Source organism: Taudactylus pleione, unplaced genomic scaffold, assembly GCF_031769625.1.
Source record: "Taudactylus pleione unplaced genomic scaffold, aTauple2 ptg000536l, whole genome shotgun sequence".
Taxonomy (NCBI): Eukaryota; Metazoa; Chordata; class Amphibia; order Anura; family Myobatrachidae; genus Taudactylus; species Taudactylus pleione.
The window spans coordinates 3699411-3722446 of NW_028284938.1; the positions used below are offsets into that span (position 1 = coordinate 3699411).

At 48.2% G+C, this 23036-nt stretch overlaps 1 protein-coding gene across 1 annotated transcript in view; it reads right to left on the minus strand.

Moving 5' to 3' along the window:
- Positions 1–23036, minus strand: part of CALCRL (calcitonin receptor like receptor) — a 196064-nt gene that overhangs the window by 101316 nt on the left and 71712 nt on the right. The window contains exon 5 of the mRNA XM_088451049.1: positions 8867–8979. Coding sequence (XP_088307175.1) covers positions 8867–8979 — 113 coding nt within the window. The remainder of the gene's footprint in view (positions 1–8866; positions 8980–23036) is intronic.

A 23036-nucleotide genomic window follows, 5' to 3' on the forward strand; every position in this document is an offset into this window, starting at 1 on the left:
GCGGCCGCCCAGTTTCTGAGCGACCGCTTGCATCCTCCGACCGCCTCTGAATGAGGCCCCAAGTCCCTTAGCACCTGGATAAACCATGTTGCACTGCAAGGGGTGCAAATATTTTTTTTATTTTTGATGCAGGGTAAATACATTTTGCATGTAGCCCACAAATGTCGGACAGCTTTATTTTTACATGACAATTTAGATGTCAGTGTGGACATACCCCTCCCAATCTACATCTCTCTGCACATTTTAAATCTGCCCCAACTGCAGTGAAACATGGTTTGTCCAGGTGCACAGTTACTTGCTCTTTTTTGCTGTACTCCCACCTCCGAATCAGACCGTAAGAGCTCTAAGTAGCGAAAAGCCCTCTCGCAGACAAAAAGAGTCGTTTTCTCTAGCTATGAAGGGCTACCACAGTGCTAAAGCTTCTTTGACAATAACAATAATAATAATTTGCAACAGGTTAAAAAAATACTTTATTTAATTATAGCATTCTTATAACTAGAATAAATGGTACATTTTCCCCTAGCTCTACTGCGGACGTGTGCGCCGGTAAAGTCGGACCACACAGGCGCAGATGTATCTAAATTAAGGACTTAAGCTATTAAGACCAGGCTTGGACTGGGCCGCCAGGGATTCAGTGAAATCACCGGTAGGGCCCACTGATTTGTAGCCACGCCCTCTATCATGGGAGGGCGTGGCCTACAGCGCCGTTCCTATGGCAGGCTGCAGTGCAGCTGCTTGCCAGGCAGTCATCAAGGCTGTGACTGAGTCGGCCGGAAGCTACACGCAGGGGACTGGAGCATACTAGTCAGACTCAGCACTGCTCTGAATGGAGGACCCCATCACATGCTCCTCTGACCTGGAGTTTAGCAGCAGCGCAGCCTCATGGGTGCGACTCATTGTGAGGCTGTGACTGCTGCTCTGCCGGCTGCCTGAGGATGATGCTGGTGAGTACACTGTGTGGGCACTACAGATGGCATAATGGCCTTCATTCAGAGGCGGCCGTACGGTCTACGACCGCACGGCCGCCTCGATGTTTGTCTAGTGCGCATGCGCACGAGGGAGCCGGCTCCTTCGTGCGCATGTGTGAGACCCGCTACGACCGACAGCGCTGGTCGTAGCGGGTCTCTTTCCAAAGGGGGCGAGCTGTCGATGTTGATTGACGGCTCGCCCCGTTTGGAAGGCGGGCTGGGGGGGTGGCAGCCCAAACGGAGGCGTTCCCATGGGAATGCCTGCCGTTTGGGGGAGGCCCCACTGACATCACTAGTGATGTCAGTGGAGAGCTTCCGGCTCTGACAGAGCCAGCAGCTCTCCGGGGCTTACGACAAGTGAGATCCTACCCTAGGGTCTCGTCGTAAGCCCCGATGGTCGCGATGGTCAATGACCATCGCGACCATCACCCTAGCGGTCGTTAGAGCTGTGGGTGTTAACCCACAGCCTAACGACCGAAACAGAGGCGGGCGGTCAGGATGCAAGCGGCCGCCCAGTTTCTGAGCGACCGCTTGCATCATCCGACCGCCTCTGAATGAGGCCCAATATGTGGGGACTACAGTGTGTCATGATGTGCAGGTGCTACAGTGTAGCAGAATGTGTGGGCACAACATGTGGCATATGTGTGGGCACTACAGGTAGCATAATGTGTGGGCACTAAGGTGTATAATAATATTGGGGTCACTATACTGCAGCATAATGTGTGGGCACTACAGGTGGCATAATGTGTGGGCACTACAGTGGTATAATGGGTGTGTACTACAGTGTGGCATACATTTTGGGCACTATAGGTGGCATAATCTGTGGTTACTACAGGCTGCGTAATCTGTGGATACTACAGTGTGGCATAATGTTTGGGCACTACAATTACACATAAAATGTGGGCACTACTGGTGACGCGCTGAGCAAAAAAAAATTTGGGTCCCAGGGACCGCTCACTTTAAAAAATTGGGGTCCTACTCCACAGTTTCTGGGTCCCATCACAATTTATGCTTCACTGCCTAAAGCATGTAGAAATGCACTATAGGACATATTTTGCAAAGAGAATAATGTATGGAGAAGGGAACAGGGGCACAGGAGTGGGAGGGCAGAGTGCACAGGAGAGGCAGAAGGGGTACAGACATGTGGAGAGGGGAACATGGGACACAGGGATGGGGGAGAGTGCACAGGAGAGGCAGAAGGGGTACAGACATGTGGAGAGGGGAACATGGGACACAGGGATGGGGGAGAGTGCACAGGACAGCAAAAGGTGTACAAACATGAAGAGAGGGGAACAGGGGGCACAGGTGGGAGGGCAGAGTACACAGGAAAGCAGAAGGGGTACACAGACATAGGGAGAGGGGAACGGAGCACAAGGTGACAGTGCAATATATTTAATATCTTTTTTACAGCAGTTGCTATAATATAAACATGTGTTATCTGTGTAATCACAACAATACACCACAAACTGCCCCATCAGTATTAAAGCTACAGGATACCAGGGTCTGCTTCTTTATAGTATAATAACAGGACCCTAGAGCCTGCCCCACATTTACAATAGTTTGCTCCATTATTATTATAACAGGACACAAGTCAGTCTCCCCATATAATCATACCAGTGCACTAGTGAGTGCTGCAGCTGTATTACAAGGCAAGGCATTACAGAATGCTCCCTTGTATAACACAATACCAGGACACCAGGCTCTGCTCCTAATGTGCTATAATAAATATAAATACTATTTACCTGGGTAAGGGAGGCTTGGGGGAAGTTGTAAGGAAGCAGGGGAAATTGGGATGAGATGCCAGCACAGCTGGCGGCAATTGGATGGTATGCTCGTGGTGGTGATTGGTAAGTGATTGGATTTGATGCCGACAGCGGTGATTGGTAGGTGAGATGCTGCCTGCAGTGATTGGATGAGAATGCAACCGGCGGTGATTGGCTGCTGTGTGTGCGCGCCACAGGAGCCAGTCACCGCCGGCAGCATCTCCTCAACCAATCACCGCCAATGGTGATTGGCTGCTCTGCAGCGCGTACACAGTGCATCCTGTGGGACCCTGTCCTTTTTAAGTATCTCTCCTCCTGGATCATGTAAAAACACGATATAGCATGTATTTTGCGATCACTGAATCTGTGGGTACTACAGGTGGCATAATCTGTGCATAGTACAGTGTAGCATAACCTGGGGGGGCACTACAGTGTGGTATAATGTGGGGTGCACTACAGTGTGGCCTAATGTATGGGCACTATAGTGTGATATAATGTGTGGGCACTAAAATGGCAGAATATGTGGGCACTACAGTGTGGCATAATGTGGATGCACTACAGTTTGGAATAATGTGTAGACACTACAGTGTGACATAATGTGGGGAGCACTGCAGTGTAGTATAATGTGGATGCACTACAGTGTGGTATAATGTGGATGAACTACAGTGTGGTATAGGGTGTGGGCACTACAGTGTGGTATAATGTGTTGGGCAATACAGTGTGACATAATGTGGGGGGCACTACAGTGTGACAATGTGGGGGTACTGCAGTGTGGCATAATGTGGAAGGCACTATAGTGTGGTATAATGTAGATGTACTAAACTGTGGCATAATTTGGGGGGCACTACAGTGTGGCATAATGTTAGTACATGTGTAGTGGTCTCATTTACTCACAGCTGACCAGCATGGCAAGGGTTACTGGGCGACCCTTCCTTACAAACACTAATTTTCTGCACTACCGCCATGACCCCTCCATACTCACCACTCCCTATCTGCACTAGCCTGTCTCTGAGTTTTCATTCTAAGATGCCATACCTTTGCACTGTACATTCTTTTTTTGAAGGCACCGGCAGTAGATAAACATTGTAATTGGGAGTTCAAAGCCATTGTGGTGGTGAATAGAGGCCAAAATATGAAAATTCTGCCAATGCCCCAATATTTATGGACCTGACTGTGTGTGTGTGTGTGTGTGTGTGTGTGTGTGTGTGTGTGTGTGTGTGTGTGTGTGTGTGTGTGTGTGTGTGTGTGTATATACACACACATATACAGTCAGGTGCATAAATATTGGGACATTGACAGAATTTTCATATTTTGGCCTCTATTCACCACCACAGTGGCTTTGAAATGAAACAAACAAGATGTGCTTTAACTGCAGACTTTCAGATTTAATTTGAGGAAAATTACATCCAAATCAGGTGAACGGTGTAGGAATTACAATGGTTTCTATATGTGGAAGGCACATTGTTTCAATTCAAAGCCATTGTGGTGGTGAATAGTGGCCAAAATATGAAAATTCTGTCAATGTCCCAATATTTATGCACCGACTGTATAATATATATTTTAGATAGATAGATAGACCCCCTCCAGTTACTGGCCACACCAATTTGGGGGCCTCTTTTATTGCCTTCCCCTGTGGGCCCTTCATGCTCCAGTCCGCCACTGATTAAAGCTGGGTACACACTGACAGATATATTGGCTAGTCAATTGATCGGCCAGAATATCTGGTGCCCGTCGGCCAGTGTGTACCAGCGATATGTTTGTGAACGATGTCGTTCACAGACATATTGCATTGGCTGTGCTGCACGACCGATGGACAGATATATCTGCAGACATATCTGTCCATCAGCAAGTGCGTTCGGGCAGTCTGCAGACCACTCATACACATGCAGCAGCAGCCGTGGGGAGGGGGGGTGCCCCCAACCCGCCCCCCAGCCAGCGGGACCCACGGCTGCCTGAAAGATGATGGTTATTCAGTGTATATGAAAGACCATCATCTACAGATATATCTGATCACCCGATCTGGAGATACATCTGCTAGGTGTGTACCCACCTTAAGACTATTGCTACTGCTGCTAGCCATGTTTGCAAGCTGCTCTGGCTATACTGTATTCATAAATTGCAGAGGTAACTGCGATATACGGGAATTAAAAAAAAACATATATTTATAACTTGCCACAAAATGTACGTAGTGCCGTACACAATATATGCCAAACAGTTCACAATTCAAGGCTCATTAATTAATAGAGGACTAAGTGCTTGGCCTTTAAATAGGCAAATGGTGAAATGAAAACCATGGTACAGTAGCTGCCTAGAAAGTAAAGAATAATTCTGAAATGTGAATTGGGACAATATACAGGCATGTAGATCAGTAGCAGTCACAAACAACCCGGTTGGGTTACAGGGGCAATAGGTCTGTATCAGATAACAAGCATCTATCAGGAGCATAGTAACAGCAGTACACACAAAGGAAACACAGGATGAGAGTCCCAGGCTGTGATGATTGATAAAGTGTAACTAATAAGGGTGGAGCCACAAAATGAACATTTTTCTCACAAACAATGCACTAGAACTGTAGTTCAGCTCTTGTAGCTGCTTCTCTCGCTGCTACCTTACCTTTTTTTAATGAAATGTATATCGCAGCTAAAGTTTCACATCCTCAAGAACACTGTCATTTAGACATGCTGCACTGAATGAATCCTTGCGTGAAATTACTTTTTGTACTGCATTTAAATTTGTGTATTTAGCTGGCAAGATCTTCAGTACAGGAGGCAATAATTTCCATTGTTATTCTTAAACAAATTCCTTATGTTGCAATTTTCCCCCTGCTTTTAACAAATCTTGTAAGGTGCTGTGTACACAGTTGGTACTATACTGTAGATACATAACAATTTAGACAAAGATTTGTATCCGGTTAACAGTGTGTAGACAATTGCATCAAGTTTACTACATTTACTTAAAATGAACACAAAACAAATAAAAAAGTAGGTTCAGATGCGGAGCTTGTGAAAATTAGTTGGAAATTAAGCAGTATTGTGGAGATGCTAGTCCAGAACCAGATGGCAAATTATTTATTAATTACAGAAGGTTTTTAAAAAGATGTAATGGAGTAATTTATTTGTAATTTATGGGCATTATGGTACTTATGCTGTGTTGGACGCTAGTTGCATTTATTTGCAAATGTAAGATAAAAAAAATGCATTTTTGCTACCTAGTTGCAACCATTACCACATGCCTAGTAAGATGCCTTCACACTGACAGTAAAAAATGGTTAAGAATAGGATATGTGGGCATTACAGTACATGGTCGGAGAGTGTAATTCATATATTATAAAGTCGGAGAGAGAATGTAAAGAAAAATGGCAATAGACCTAATTTTAAAAATTGCTTAAGTGTTTCCCTATAAATATGATAGCACTATACTGTACAGCTTTTAAGTATGGCCCCATATTTCTTGTCATTATTTTGGACTTTCTAGGTGCTTTCTTTGAAATCTGAAAGTTATCTAGCTTGATAGAATCATATATAATGCCTAGGAACACTATCAGTGAGGACAAAAAGCTATATTATGCCCTTTAAAGGTTTAACCCTATTACTGCATTTGACTCTCTAATTTATTGAATATTATGCTTTGTACATTTTATTTCCATATGTATGTGCAGAGCTGACCACTCTGTTTAGCAGTACGTTTCTGTATCTGAGAAAGCGTGCAGTGACCAGCGAAATGGGTCATAACTTTAGAAACCTAAATATATATTCATTTATGGACTATTTTCTGCTCAAACTTTTTAGATCAATGAAACAAACATTTGTTTGAAGAAACTATCCCATGCTGGAACAGCCTTTCATATTTTGGATGTACAATTCCTACTAAAAAGAGTACTACACAACTAAGTAAGCTCTCACGAGCAGGGACCTCTTCTCTCATGTGCTTCTCTTTACATTTTCTTCTACGCCTTACTCCCCATAAGGGCACCTAACACGTGACTGCCAACTCCCTGCTGCTTATTGTGAGTGCTTTAATCGCTATTGCAGCAATATATATAAATCGTCTCCTTGTCCTGCACTGTAATGTACTGTTATGGTGCATACACACGATCAGATTTTTTCTTCAGATATGGACGATAACGATTTAAAAATCGTTCAGTCGTTCATATCTGATGAAAAATCGTTCATATCTGACATGCCTGAACGATGGACGATCAACGATGCGCGTTCCGATGTAAGGCGCTGCGGAACACTTGTGGCGCTATATAAAGGATAATAATAATAACAACAACTAAGGACTCTCCTAACCAATATTAATTGAGACTATAAATATTTGGATATCTCAGGGCCTGATTCACTACCGATCGCAACTGCGAATGCAATAGCAATTACACACGCAGTTCAACTGCAATAATATGATAATCCATTGCGATCGCCATGCTGCTGCATCACAAAATAAGGACGCCCACTTTAACTTACACACATCCGTAACGTTCAGCAAGGCTGCAAAACCATCGATACAATTGAGTACCATCGCATACTCACGCACACTTGCACAAGCTCTGACCTCACTCAGAAATTGCTAACTTCATCGCACGCTTAATCTTTAAGCTGCGTAAGGCATCTTAGTGGATCATTTATGCACGCCCCTGTAACGTCATTTAAATGCACTGGCACACCTGCATTTCTCAGACCCCCCCCCCCCCTCCCCCATCACCACCCACAAACGGAACTTCCTGTCAATCACTCTGCGACGGGTCTGCGTAGTCACTGCGATCACAGCCCCGATCACAGTGGCCGGCTCGCACACTGCGATGCATAAGCATGCACAGAATGGAACAATTTGCCGATTTAATGCGTAATTGCATTAGTAGTGAATCAGGCCCTCAGTTTGCTAATGAACTTATTAAATGCTAGTGTTGAATTAGTGACTTATATTTTGTATGCCCTCCCTAATAGGGCTAGTCCCTTGATCAAGGAGTTCCCAGTAATGAAATTGTGGCTTTTCCTTTTCAACCCCAATTTGAAAGCATCACTCTTATATTGGAAACCGTAGTAGTGAAATCTAATCGTTTATGGGCACTGAAAACAGAGTCTGTCATTTATAATACTCACTGAAGGCCACAATTTCAGCAGGTTTATCTAAATCACTTTATATCAAAGCCTGATATAAAGAAATAGTCACTAAGCTGCTATGCACACTGTCTTCCATATATGTCATTCGGTGCAACTAGGACTTATGTTGGATGAGATCATACAGTACACGAGATTTTAGTTCAAATGAGCAATTGATTCCAGTGCAAATATACATATATATATATATGCGTGGCACCATATGCAAGGCCAGTCCGGCGTGGGGGTTAGAGGTGCTTTGGGCCCGCGGTCACTTGAATAGGATAGGATTACATAGCATTCTGTGCACAGAGCACACAGTGACATTGGTGAGAGGGGTGGGTGTTGGTGCTGCCGCCAATACAACTATACCACCTCAAATAAAAAAAAACACCCTACATTATATATATATATTTGTAAGAGTCACAACTCATTTCAGAATAGCCGCTGGGCTGCACAGCTACAGAACCCAAGAGGGGTTCCACATATTATTCCCAAGTGGCTAGTAAATAGCACAGAGAGCACCAAATCCATATGATGTTATTTAGTGAGGTCATAGGTCTAAATTTTGAGCCTCAGAAGAGCCTTTGGGCCCGATTCAGAGAGAGACACAATGGCGATTTTCAAGCAGATCGAGCAATTGTTTGCCATGGTGCATGCGTATAAGCTGCTCTGCACACATGCAGCGATTGTCATGCTATTCCGCACACACAGAGAATCCATTTGCAAACTGAGCGACTGGTAGTCAGCATTTTGGGAAGGTAATGGGGGGTGGTTAGAAAAATGCAGGCGTGTCTTACAGTTTAAACGCTGTTACATGTGTGTATAAATTAGCCATTGCGAGCTCCAACTCAGCATGAGAGCTCTCTGCGTGTCAGGCAAGTTGCATGGCACAATGCGTGCGCATGTTTGCAGTCAAAGCGGCGAAATGGAAGAGGACACATCTGTATATAATCAAATGTATGACAAGCAAACTAAACACAATTTTTAAAATACATACTTTTAATATTGTTTGATGTCAGAAAGTTTTCTTTCCTACCTGTACTTTTTCATGTGTGACGGCGTTGCATAGCGTATAATTTGTCCATGTTCTGTTACTGTCAGGATGCTTGAACCACTCTCCATTATCTCCACATTCTTTTGTTACTTTCTCTTTAAAAATAAAGATAATTTTGTATCGTTTGAGTCCTTCTAGAGAGAAACGCTATATAAATATAATTATTATTATTGTTATTAATCAAATTGTCAGAGTAGACCTAATAAATGCAACTTCTGCAACAGTGCTGGGAAGAACTTCCTGAAGAATATTTGATTTCCATTGTAGAGAGAATGCTACAAGTGTAGTTGGGGTTATATCTGTATAATGTGGATTCCTTGGTGACTCAGTAGATTAACTTTTGTTAAAAAAAATCATTCTATAATTTCTCATATTTTTAAACTTCAATTGTTTTATTTATTCTATGCTTTAATTTCAGAGTTATTATCATAATGATCACTATTTTGCAGTAGCCCTGCCCTCCAGACCTACTGCTGTACTTTTAATTTTGATTCTGACTTCAGTACCAGAATCCACAAGAGTTGCTGTCCTATCTCAAATAAATCCTTGCAGCTTAGCTAGGCAGCAGTCAAGACACTAGCTGTTCTATTCATGAATCAGGTGAAAACTGAATTTCTACTTTCCACTATATATCGCATCAGATCAATGCGATATACAGTATAGCTTTGTTAAATAGAAATTCGTGTACACTTACCTTTCTGGCGATTGGATGCAAAAAAGACACCTTCGGCGATCCTGTCTTAGGCTCCCGGGACGCATCACGGTACTGGATCGCCTGTGTGCGTATTCGCCGGCAGCAGCACCCTCAAGCAGATCAGGGACAGTAATTACATCCGTGTAGCAGGGCGGAGGGCTGAGCGAGCCGGGGGCAGCCGAGGGTGAGCAGTCTAAAGTGACCCGACATATGCCGGGACACTTCATCAGACCGGATGGTGGCAGCAGGATCGGGGAGGGTGCCAGAGCGGCGGAGACAGTGTGGCTGGCTGCGAACATATGCCTGGTCACAGCATGTTCATCATCTCTTACCTGCCGGCAGCGCCGGGCAGGTAAGAGATGACCCGGCATATGCCGGGGGGTGTTTAGGGCAGAGTGAGAAGGCACACTGGGGCAGTGGGCAGCATGGAGTAGGTGACACGGCATATGCATATGTTGGGTCACCTTACTATAGTGGCGGTGGGGTTAGGGCAGAACGAGGGGGCACTGGGCCAAGCAGGACAGCACAGAGGAGGCGCCCTGGCATATGCCGAGGGCTCCTCTGATAGGTTGCTGTAACTGAAGGGGGCAGGGAGAGCAGGGAGACCTCTGTCTTCCCAGCTCTTCACCTCTCAGAAGATGGAGAAAAAAAAATGTGGTAGCGAAACGCTGACCTTTCCGTGCTTCTATGAATAGCTCTCCCCATACTAGTGTATGGGGAAGCAAGATTTCTCCATGGTAACCCCTTCTGTGAATAGGATGAAGCAGTGAAAAGCCCTGTTGTCACTGATAAAGGGTTTTTCATTGCTTCATGAATAGACCCCTAGGCCTGTTGCAGTGTAGAAAGCAAGTTAATCATAACTGCTCTGTATTGCTTGCACAAAACTAAGGGCCTCATTTACAAATGAGTTTTATCACCATAACGAGTGATAAATTTCACTGTGTATGATAAATGGTGCTCCAGCCAATCAGCTCCCAACTGTCAACTGTTAGAAAAATGACAGTTGGGAGCTGATTGGCTGCAGCACCATTTATCATACACAGTGAAATGTATCACTTGTTTTGGTGATAAAACTCATTAGTAAATGGGGGCCTAAGGGTTTTACAAAGATGTACAATTACTTGCTCTTTCTTACTCTATTCCCAACTGTGAATCAGGCCCTAAATGCATATATTCACCCATATGCATCTCTGTGGCTAGACCACCCCTATTAGTACACTTAGGGCCTCATTTACTAACAAGTTTTATCACCAAAATGAGTGATAAATGTCACTGTGTATGATAAATGGTGCTCCAGCCAATCAGCTCCCAACTGTCAATTGTTAGAAAAATGACAGTTGGGAGCTGATTTTCTGGAGCACCATTTATCATACACAGTGACATTTATCACTCGTTTTAGTGATAAAACTCGTTAGTAAATGGGGGCCTATATTTGATACTCATCATGATCAGTGTGCACTTGCATCAGACTTCTATATTGTGCAAAAGATCAGTCTGCAGGCGTATGTACAGAGGCGTCAGCAGATTTGGCGACTCACGGTGAGCATCCTGACTATCCGGCACGCCTGTTCCCGAGAAGGGGGCGTAGCTTAAAATAAATTGGCGTGGCCTCTAGGGGGATCTCGATGACTTCACTCCAGGGGTAGCCCAGCATTGCTGAAGATGCTGGGCTGCCCCCATAGACTGGACTGTCAGCTCCTCTTCTATGATAGGAGTTGGGTGCTGCAGGAGAATGTCACACTGCAGCACCGGGCTCCTGTCACTGCAGAGGAGCCGGCATTTTGGTGTCACTCCCTCTGAGGATGACACCCAAGTATGGCCCGCACCCCCGGCACCCCCCTCATGACACCACTGCATATGTATGTGTATGCACAACACTGCATAACCCACAATTTCACTGACTAAGGGAGGTATCCAATTAGCAGCACTAAGGCCCTCATTCAGAGGCGGTCGGAGGATGCAAGCGGTCGCTCAGAAACTGGGCGGCCACTTGCATCCTGACCGCCCGCCTCTGTTTCGGTCGTTAGGCTGTGGGTTAACACCCACAGCTCTAACGACCGCTAGGGTGATGGTCGCGATGGTCATTGACCATCGCGACCATCGCGGCTTACGACGAGACCCTAGGGTAGGGTCTCACTTGTCGTAAGCCCCGGAGAGCTTCTGGCTCTGTCAGAGCCGGAAGCTCTCCACTGACATCACTAGTGATGTCAGTGGGGCCTCCCCCAAACGGCAGGCGTTCCCATGGGAACGCCTCCGTTTGGGCTGCCACCCCCCGGCCCGCCTTCCAAACGGGGCGAGCTGTCAATCAACATCGCCCCCTTTGGAAAGAGACCCACTACGACCGGCGCTGTCGGTCGTAGCGGGTCTCACGCATGCGCACGAAGGAGCCGTCTCCCTCGTGCGCATGCGCACTAGACAAACATCGAGGCGGCCGTGCAGTCGTAGACCGTACGGCCGCCTCTGAATAAAGCCCTAAGTGCTGCTAATGGATCTTGTCGGGGATATCCAATTAGCCTGATGTTGGCACTTATCGTGGGTTTTTTTGGGACCCGATGTGTCCTGAAAAATAATCCACGTAAAGTGCTCTTTTTTCACCCCCGCAATGGCGAGAACACATAGGATCCGTGATAAGCTCACAGACCTATATGTTTACGCCCCGAATATTCTATTTTTCGTCTGTTATAATAGGATATGGGGGAAAAAAAACATTGGCAAAAAAGCAGGGATTACCGGCGAAATATCCCTGTTTTTCGCCCCCAAAACAATATCGGGGCTAATTGGATACTGCACTAAGTGAGAACGCCCATTTACAACTGTTCAGACACAAGTGGATATTCATATGAGATATGTACGCTTGATTCTGGCGTATGTACAGATCAAAAAAGACACAAAATAAGCTCCGCAAAGGCACTTGCACTCAACTCTGTGTCCATTCCCTTCCATCTAATGAGCTACACCTTAATATGCCTCAAATACCTCAAGTCTACCTTGCCATCAGCTTGTTTCTGGTTTTCTGCTGTGTGTTCTAGCTCAGCTACCTGCATACCTTCAGCTCTGAACTACAGCCGCCTTGCCTGTCTCTCTATTTCCAGCCTACTGGTCCAAGTAGTGCACTTTCTGTGAGTTCAAACCTGGCTGTCTGTACTTTTATTCTTCTTTGCAATTGCATTCTTCTGAGTTACAGTCCACAGCTTTATTAAACCCATTCTCAGAACTCTGAGTTTGTTTACTGGCACAGGAACCACTGGGCTAAAACAGATGAGACTGGTATAAGTGATCACAGTGTATGTGATGCTTATAGACTGTATTAGAGGGGTACTTTATCAGACAACCGGCCTGGAAACAGCATAGAAGATAACTGGATTGAAATGGTAGGTAACTGGAATCTAGAACTCAGAAAGATGAGTTAAACATATGGCACTGGTGGATGCAGATTATACACTATGGGCCAAATGTAATAGGTAGTCTGTTTTGGTAAATTGCGAGTTTGGTGCTAAACTCGCAATTTTTCTCAACTCTCCAATGTAATAGGGTGTCTGTTCACTAAAACTCGCATTTTTCAGAGTTACTAAAACTCTCCATTCTCAAACTCGCATCCAGATGTTTTCACATTGAAAACAATCAACTCGTCCAATGTAATAGAGTGTCTGTTTCAGACTCGCAAAAAAAAGATTACCAAAAGTCCCCAAATAATAGACCTGCTTCAGGCTAGCGAGTACATCCTGAGCAGGTCAGATTAACACAGAAACATGCACATATCCATGAGATATGTACATGTTTCTGTGTGTACTTATGTTAAATGTTATAAAATAAAAAAAAATGACGTGCACCCCCTCCCCAAAAGCATAACCAGCCCCGGGCTTTATAAAGCCTGTTCTGGTTCTAAAAATACAGGGGCCAAAATGCGTAGGGGGCCCCTGTATATTAAGAACCAGCACAGGGCTTTGTTGAGCTGGTCCTGGTTCTGGAAAATCAGGGGACAAAACGAGTAGGGGTCCCCTGAAAATTCCTGAACCAGCACCAAACTCTTTCTAGCAGGGGGATAATGCCACAGCCAGGGAAAACCTTTCACCGGTTTCCCCGGCCAAAGCATTATCCCTGACTGCTAGTCAGTCCAGGCCGGGGATCCCTGGGGAGTTGGGTACCCCCCCAATAAAGGGGTACCCCTCTCCAGGGCACCCCAGGCCTAGACTGATAGCCCGGGGCTATCCCCGGCACCCTAGGGCGGTGGGTGCCGGGTTGATAGTGTAAAGTGAAAGTGTAAAATTAAATTTACCATATTGTCTTTATTTGTAGAACCACAAGTACCAGCAAGCCTCCCCTGCATGCTGGTATTTGGAGAACCACAAATACCAGCATGCGGGGCATTACGGGCCCGCTGGCACTTGTAGTTCCACAACTAAAGAAATACGTAAATAAACAAACTTACACCGTGAAAGTATAATTTTAATAAAACATACATGCACACTCACACTCACACTCACACATACTCACCTATTATCCGAAGTAATCCATAGGGGTGTACCTGAAAAAAAAAATCCATACTCACCTCTCCTATGCGTAGATCACGTCCTCTTCTCCAAGTAGGCAATCCAGGGGTTAAAATAAAAAAACTAAAAAAAAACGATCCATGCAGACTGAGCAAAGGTATGTGTGTACACATACCTTTGCTCCGCGTAAATGACCGACTTTAAAACTCACTTCTAAAAACTGTGGGGGTCATTCAGAGTCGGTAGCAAGCGCTGAGCGCTCGCAACCGACTCGATGTTACCCCACTGGGCATGCGCACGACGGAGCCGGCTCCGTCGTGCGCGAAACCCGGCTAGCGACGGACGCTCCGTCGCTAAGGGTCTCGCAGCAGACGGGGCGAGCTGTCGATGGTGAGTGACAGCTCGCCCCGTTTGGGAGGTGGGCAGGGGGTGTGCCTGCCCAAATGGAGGCGTTCCCGCCGGAACGCTTGCCGTTTGGGGGCGGCCCCACTGACATCATTGCTGATGTCAGTGGGGAGCTTCCTGCTCGATCAGAGCAGGAAGCTCCCTGGGGCTTACGAGTGCCCAGACCTAACCTTAGGGTCTGGTCGTAAGCCCCGATGGTCGCGATGGTCTTGACCATCGCGACCATCACCCATGTCGGTCGCTAGAGCTGTGGGTGTAACCCACAGCTTAGCGATCGACAAGGAGTCGGTCGTTCAGGATGCAAGCGGCCTTCCCGTTTCAGTGCGATCGCTTGCAACTAACGACCGCCTCTGAATGAGGTCCTGTGTGCTATGTAGGGAACACTGCTGAAGCCAGGCGTAATTGCGTAGAAGCACACTCTCTTGGAACTTGCACTCTTAGCAGGCGATGGTAGTTTGCAGGATTATGAAAGGTAACTGCGTACAGGAACCAAAGTCTGCAGGTGGATTGGTGCAGAGTGTTCCAGACTGATGAATGGAATGCACACAAACAAAGTAACCGGCTTTCTCCAAGTAGTATGAAGGTGAGACACAATAGAGGGGTCCGGCGCCGCCCCCCCTACCTCTTACCTCACAGCAGCCCAGCACATACTGCTGTGTGCTGGGCTGCAGTGGAAGACTGCTCGCAGTTGCTAAGGAGGGGGGAGCGATCACACTGGTTGCGCCACCACTGGCTTTGTGCTGGGCTGATGGGCTCACAGCTCCCCCCTCACTAATGCTGCAAAATACATTTTTGTTCATTTTTTTAATCCTAAGGAGACGTACCCACGCCTCCCATGCTTAGGCCACGCTCCCTTCCCCCGGACCTGGAGAGGCTCTTCACGCCCCTGGGGAGCAGTAGTGCTGCAGAACAGGTCAGAGCTAGAAGCAGGATTAACCAGGCTGGGAGTCTTCTGCAGATTTAGAAGGCAGCAGACTGAGGGCCTGATTCATCAAGGAACGCACGGATGCAGACGTACGCACGGAATGTGGTACGAACGCACTGGCACGCCTGCGTTCGCCCAACCACTCTCCGTATCCACCCACAAACGGTACTTCCTGGCAATCACTTTTCTCTGGGTCTGCGGATTCACTGCAGTCGCTTTTGCGGAGGCAGTGAGCGGTTCGCACACTGTGACCCAGACACATGCACAGACCACGAACATCCTTCGATTGCGTGCATCTGCATGACTGCGTTCCTTGCTGAATCAGGCCCTGAGTGATTAGCTACTGTAACTCCTCAGGTGGACAACACAATTAGTAGACTTCACTGAAGCTCCATAATGCAGACACCAGAGCAGATCTGTGGAATGTAATCTTAGCTAGTAGGAACAAGGGGTGAGCGGGTTCGGTTCTACTCGGTTCCGTTCGGATTTAAAAACCGAATCTTATTGGCTATCCAAAACTTGTGACAGCTGATAGCCAATAAGATTCGGTTTTTAAATCCGAACGGAACCGAGTAGAACCGAACCCGCTCACCCCTAGTAGGAACACATGCGTAACTAGGAATAATTGCAGATGAAGGTAACAGCAGAGCTGACATCTATGTACTAAGGGCCTGATTCAGCAAGGAACACAAAAGGAGAGGATGCACGCACTTGGCCGATGTTTTCACACTGCCCATGCATCGCACTGCGTGTGCATGAACTAGCCAGTGCGATCGGGTTGGGGTACGCAAACTACACGTAGTGTGTAAACAGACCCTTCCGATTTTGATTGACAGGAAGTACAGTTTGTGGGTGGTGACAAGGGATGGTCAGGCAAACGCAGGCGTGCCTGTGCGTTGGGATGAAGTTATAGGGGTGTGCATAATTAAGGCAGTGTGGCGGCATACGCAGCCATACCGTAAGCTGTACAGAGGAAGCGGCCCAAATCCTGCGGCAGGTCATGTCAACCACTATTGTGGATATGGGCCTGATGGTTCTCAATGTTACCGATGTTTACGCTATCTTGCGTGCTGATCAGGCTGTGAGTAAAGGTAGATGGGCGGCTTAATGTGGGGCTCGGCGTCTGCATCTTGTGCTGCAGTCTCCGTGTGTATGCATTGATTAGCATATTCTCGCAGCGGCCGGCTGCGTGCATCTGCTAGCGTGCGTTCCTTGCTGAATCAGGCCCTAAATCACAAGTATCACAAGAAGTCAGGAATATGACTGGTTGATCTGGCAATGTGCTGCTAAACTGGAAAGGTTTAACTAGTCTGCCCTGGGAGAGGATATAGTGCAGTGATCATATGGAGAATTGCAAGAACTAGATAGGTGTATGAATGGTCACATGACTAGAGTCAAGATGGCTGTGCCCATACTGAGCTGGGCCTAGTCACACAACCTAACTGGGACCAGAGACAATGCAGGGGGTGACATGCACAGGGTGATCGCAGAGACATAGCATGCACAGAAGACCAAATGAGCAAGGTAAGCTGATCCAGAGGAGCGGGACGTGACAACCATTATCACGCTGTCACAACTACATACCTCCCAACATGACCCTCTCCAGGAGGGACACAATGCTCTGGTCCTGGACTTCCCTGGTAATTTATGATTGGTGGCGACTCCAGAGGTGGGGCTGTAGTACAGTCCAAAATTCAAAGAGGGGAGTCACACCAACTGCCAGTGAGTCCCAGCCAGTGATGTTTGGCAACGTTTGAAATGACAGTTGGTGTGGCTCCCCTATTTGGATTTTGAACTGCGCTGCAGCCACACCTCTTACCAGGGAAGTCCAGGACCAGAGCATTGTGTCCCTCCTGGAGAGGGTCATGTTGGGAGGTATGTAACTATACTGTGCTTATCCAACACCTTTGTTACTTGCTTAGCAACAGTCAAAGCCATTATAATATAGGAGGGAGATTGTGGTCAAGATGTCAACCACAGCATTGACAGGGTTAATCTCTTGTGCTGCAGTGCAATTTCTTATATGCGCTAAGTGCCATGTACTGGAAATGTATATTTCTTAATTAATAATGTATTAAAACAGGTTATATTTAATAAACTGTGTGCAGTTTCATTTACATGTTTACATTTCTAGTGGGCAGATGTATTAAGCGCCGAAGCGGCATCAGCGCATATAATGCCAACTGATACCGCTTCTCCCCCATGTATGATTGCTATGCACCCCTGTCATTATCTGCACCGCTATCTACAAGACAGCTGCGCCGATATGCTGGGCTATGTATGAATGGTCAGTTCGCCTAACCGATCCGCAGCTATCAATTAACAGCTGGAGCTGGTGTTACCCTATCCCCACAGCAGGGACAGCGCTGACCTGCTGCTGGCTCCGGGGACTGTCCACCAGGTTTATGGAAAAGCAATTTGTTTTCAAGATTTTCCTGTACATTTGTGGAAATCATATGCTAATTTCATTTCTGTTTAAACCACATCAATACATTGATTCTGTGTGGTATATATATTAAAGGATGTGTGCAATGTACTAGTTCCTGTGTATTTAAATTAGTCTTATGGTGCATACACACGGTCAGATATAACAGGGTGATAAGAACGATAACTATATCGATCATTTCGTTATCGTTCACATCGTCCTGTTTTTGGACCTTTCCAACCCCCAAACGATGGTCGATGCGTGGGCACGAATGGTTGATATCGATATCGTCCATCGCCTGTGCATGCAGGCCAACCTGGTCGATATCGACCAGGTTAGCCTGGTTACTATAGGCTCACACAGCCAATCCATGGACTTTTTTTTGGATATCAGCAATATCCGGGTATACGGTATCTTGGCTGTGGGTTCTGCTAGGGTCTTTACTTCTGTGCAGAGGCCTGCAAGGATGGTCACCTTTCCCTCGGACTCGGGATACACTCCATCCCTATTTTGAGTACAAGTTCAGAAAATTGCCCAGTGAAGACATCGCTCCTCAAGTGGACTCTTATGTTCTTCCTGAGAGTTTCCAGATGAGGCGCCTCAGCGCGCCTTAACTTCATCAGCTCAACTCCCCTCGGTACTACTAGCAGAGTCTGCCTGAAGTCTCCAGCTGGCAGCACGGTGACACCCCTCCATTATCACTCCATCGTTACCCTGATGTCTTTGAGGGTTCTACGCAGTGCCTTAAAACACCTCTTGTGCGCCATGGTACTCTCATCCCAGACAATGAGCTTACAGTCTTTACAGTGTAAAGTCCTTAGCAGTGGGGGCTCCAGGGGTGGGGCTGCAGCGCAGTCCAATAATCAAATAGAGGAGCCACAGCAACTGCCACAACAAATGCTGCCAAACATCACTGTAAGTTGTTGTGACTCCCCTGTTTGAATACTGGACTTCGCTGCAGCCCTACCTCTGGAGCCGCCACTCCCAGACAATGAGCTTACAGTCCTGAAGCACTTGGGCCATGATTGCTTTGTCACCCAATTCGCCTCAGACAAGAGAAAATATGAGATATGGTAAGAACTTACCCTTGTTATCTCTATTTCTACGAAGTCCATAGGGTTCCACAGGATACCTTGGGGTATAGGTGTGACGTCAGTCGCAGGGCACCAAAGAGTTAAGCTTTCAGCCTCCCAGGATGCACTAGGTCCCCATCCTATACCCCGCCCCCGGGCCAAGGCACCTCAGTTAGTTACCAAGCCATAGGCCGGAGGAGGAGAAGGAAGAGAGAGAACAAAGATCTGGACACATACAAGAATCACATTCTCACCAGAGGGAGACGGAAAACCGGTGACCAGAGCAAAGCCCATCTGCAGCACAGGTGCGACAGGGCGGGAGTCCTGTGGAACCCTATGGACTTCGTAGAAATAGAGATAACAAGGGTAAGTTCTTACCATATCTCATATTTTCTACTTCAGGGTCCATAGGGTATCCACAGGATACCTTGGGGATGTCCCAAAGCAGTATCCTTTAAGGGTGGGGACGCTCCTGTGCAGAAAGGAGAATCCGCCGCCCGAAGGAAGCATCCTGAGAGGCGAAGGTGTCAAACCTGTAATACCTCACGAAGGTATGGACAGAAGACCACGTAGCAGCCTTGCAGATCTGAACTGCCGAGGCACCACGTCGAGCTGCCCACGAAGGACCCACAGACCTAGTGGAATGAGCCTTCAGAGAAGGAGGGACCGGTAGGCCTTCATGAAGATAAGCTTCAGAAATAGCCATACGGATCCAGGCTGCCAAAGTTTGCTTTGAAGCAGGCCAACCCTTTTTACGGAAGCCAAAGAGGACAAACAAAGCGTCCGACTTCCTAAACGAAGAAGTGCGGTCAACATAAGTCCTTAAGGCCCGCACAACATCCAAAGAGGCCTCACCCACGGAAAGACCCGGTGAGTTAAAGGCCGGAACAACTATTTCCTCGTTAATATGAAACTGGGAAATAACTTTGGGAAGAAACTCGGGCCGAGTGCGGAGCACTGCCCTGTTCCCATAAAAAACCAAGAAAGGGGGTCTACAAGAAAGAGCCCCTAACTCAGAAACACGTCTGGCCGAAGCAATGGCCAGAAGGAAAACAGTCTTAGCTGTTAGCCATTTAAGATCCACTGAGCCCAGTGGTTCAAACGGCGGTCCTTGGAGAGCCCTCAGGACCACAGCCAAATCCCAAGGCGCCACAGGTGGAACAAAGGGCGGCTGAATGCGGAGAACACCCTGCATAAAGGTGCGCACATCCGGGATTGTAGCAATCCTACGGTGAAACCAGACAGATAGGGCCGAAACCTGTACCTTCAAAGAAGCAAGGCGAAGCCCATGATCTAGTCCCGCTTGCAGGAAGGCGAGAATCCGAGACAGACGAAACTCCCGCGGTGCATAACCTCTCGGTCGACACCACTGGAAGAACGTATGCCACACGCGATGGTATATCCTCGCGGAAGACGGTTTCCGAGCTCGTAACATGGTACGCACCACAGAGCTGGAAAACCCCCGGGACCTCAGCATGGCCGTCTCAACAGCCACGCCGTCAAAGACAGCCGAGTCAGGTCCGGGTGAAGGCAAGGACCCTGAGACAGAAGGTCCGGTCGTAGCGGCAACCGCAGAGGAATGTCCACGGACAGACCCTGAAGGTCTGAGAACCAGTGCCGTCTGGGCCACGCGGGAGCTATCAACAGGAGCGTCCCTCCTTCCTGTTTGAATTTCCGGATTACCCGTGGAAGAAGGGAGACCGGAGGGAACAGGTATGCGAACCGGAACGTCCACCGGACGGACAGAGCATCCACCAGAGACGCCCCTTCGTCTCTTGTGCGAGACCCGTACACCGGCAACTTGTTGTTGTGCCGGGACGCCATGAGGTCGATTTCTGGAAGACCCCACCTGTCCACCAGTAGTTGAAAAACGTCCGGGTGCAGGGACCATTCCCCCGGATGAACGTCCTGGCGACTTAGAAAGTCCGCCTCCCAATTGAGCACTCCCGGGATGAAGACCGCTGATATGGCCGGAAGATTGCGCTCCGCCCAAACCAGGATCCGAGAGACCTCTACGAGAGCCGCCCGACTGCGAGTTCCTCCTTGCCTGTTTATGTAGGCCACGGTGGTAGCGTTGTCCGACTGGACCTGCACCGGGCGACCCTGGAGAAACCGCTGTGCCTGCTGGAGAGCATTGAAGACCGCACGGAGTTCCAAGATATTTATTGGAAGCTCCGCTTCTGTCGGCGTCCACCTGCCCTGGAACAAGTGTGGACCCGAAACTGCTCCCCAGCCCCGAAGACTGGCGTCCGTTGTCAACAGGACCCAATTTGGAACCCAGAACGGACGTCCCTTGTTGAGGTGGGTCGTCTGTAACCACCACGTAAGGGACAGGCGAACCTCCTGGGTGAGCACAATCGTCTGGGACTTCAGAGACTGAGTCAGCCCGTTCCACTTGGACAGGATCAGGTGCTGCAGAGGTCTGGAGTGAAACTGGGCGTATTCCACCATGTCGAACACCGACACCATGGAGCCCAGTAACCTCATCGCCGAGTGTAAGGACACCCGGCGGCTGTGCAGACAACTGCGCACCCTTGACTGTAAAGCAGAGATCTTGTCCTCCGTCACGAAGATCCTTTGCTGTCCCGAGTCCAATAAGGCTCCAAGATGCAGAATCCTCCGAGACGGGATTAGAGTGGACTTCTGCCAGTTGATTAGCCAGCCGTGCCGTTGCAGCAGTGCAATGGTCAGGTCCAAGTGGCGTAACAGGAGCTCTGGAGATCCTGCCACCAATAACAGGTCGTCCAAATACGGCAACATGCGGACTCCCTGCAGCCGCAGAGAAGCCGCCATGACCGCCATCACCTTGGTGAAAACACGTGGTGCTGTTGCCAGGCCAAAAGGTAACGCCCGAAACTGGAAGTGGTCGCTGCTGATTGCAAACCTGAGGAACTGTTGATGGCGCCAAAGAATAGGGACATGCAGGTAAGCGTCCTGTATGTCCAATGACACCAAGTAGTCCCCAGGTTCCAGCGCCAGAATGATGGACCGTAGGGTCTCCATCCGAAACTTCGGGACCCGCAAAGACTTGTTGAGTGCTTTGAGGTTGAGAATCCGACGATATGACCCATTGGGTTTCTGTACCAAAAATAGATTTGAATAGAAACCCTGGCCCCTCTGGGAGAATGGAACCGCCACTATAACTCCAGCCTGGAGCATAGTGTGCAATACCTTCCGCAGCTCCGTAGCCTTGTTCCGGTCTGATGGGAGACCCGTGGTGAAGAAGCGAGCCGGGGGTCTGTGCCGGAAGGAGAGGGCGTATCCGTGGGAAACCACCTCCAGAACCCAAGTGTGTCGTAGTGGTCGACCAACACTGGGCGAACTGTAGCAGGCGGCCTCCCACCCTGGGATCCCCCAAAGGGAGGCCCGGACCGTCAGGCCGCAGGCTTGCCATCTGGCTTGGGGGCCGGACGTCTGGTACTCCATGCCTGCTTCCGGGGCTTGACCGATTTCTTAGGGCCAGCCTGTCGAGGAAACGACTGTGGTTTGGGCCTGCCCTGGGCCCTAGATGACCGAAAGGACGATGGTCCCGAACCAGAAGGAGCAGCGGCCGACGGGAGACAGGCAGATTTGGCTGCCGCCAGCGTGGCCACAATCTTATCCAGATCCGGACCGAAGAGAACTTCTCCGGTAAACGGCAACGCTTCCAGACCTTTCTTGGAATCTGCGTCCGCCTTCCAGGATCGCAGCCACAAGGTGCGACGAGCAGCTACCGCTGCTGAAGAAATTCTAGACACCAGAGTACTAATGTCTAGAGCCGCCTCGTTGATGTAGGTGGCCGAATCACGGAGATTGCCAATCAACTCCGCCTGATCGGCCGGACAGTCGGATTCAAAAGAAGCCTCTAATGAATCCGCCCAGCGCTCCATCGCTCTGGCAACCCAGCAAATGGCCATAGCCGGCCGTGCTGCCCCCCCAGCAAGGGAATAAGCGGACTTCAGGCAGATTTCTACCTTGCGGTCCGTAGCATCCTTAAGGGAGGACATGGATGGCATCGGCAATGTGGCACTACGGACAAGACGGGTCACGTGAGAATCCACCTGTGGAGGGGATTCCCACTTCGCAAAATAATTATCCGCGAACGGATAAGCCACCGCCAGGCGTCTCTGCGGCTGGTATCTTTTGCCAGGTTGTTTCCAC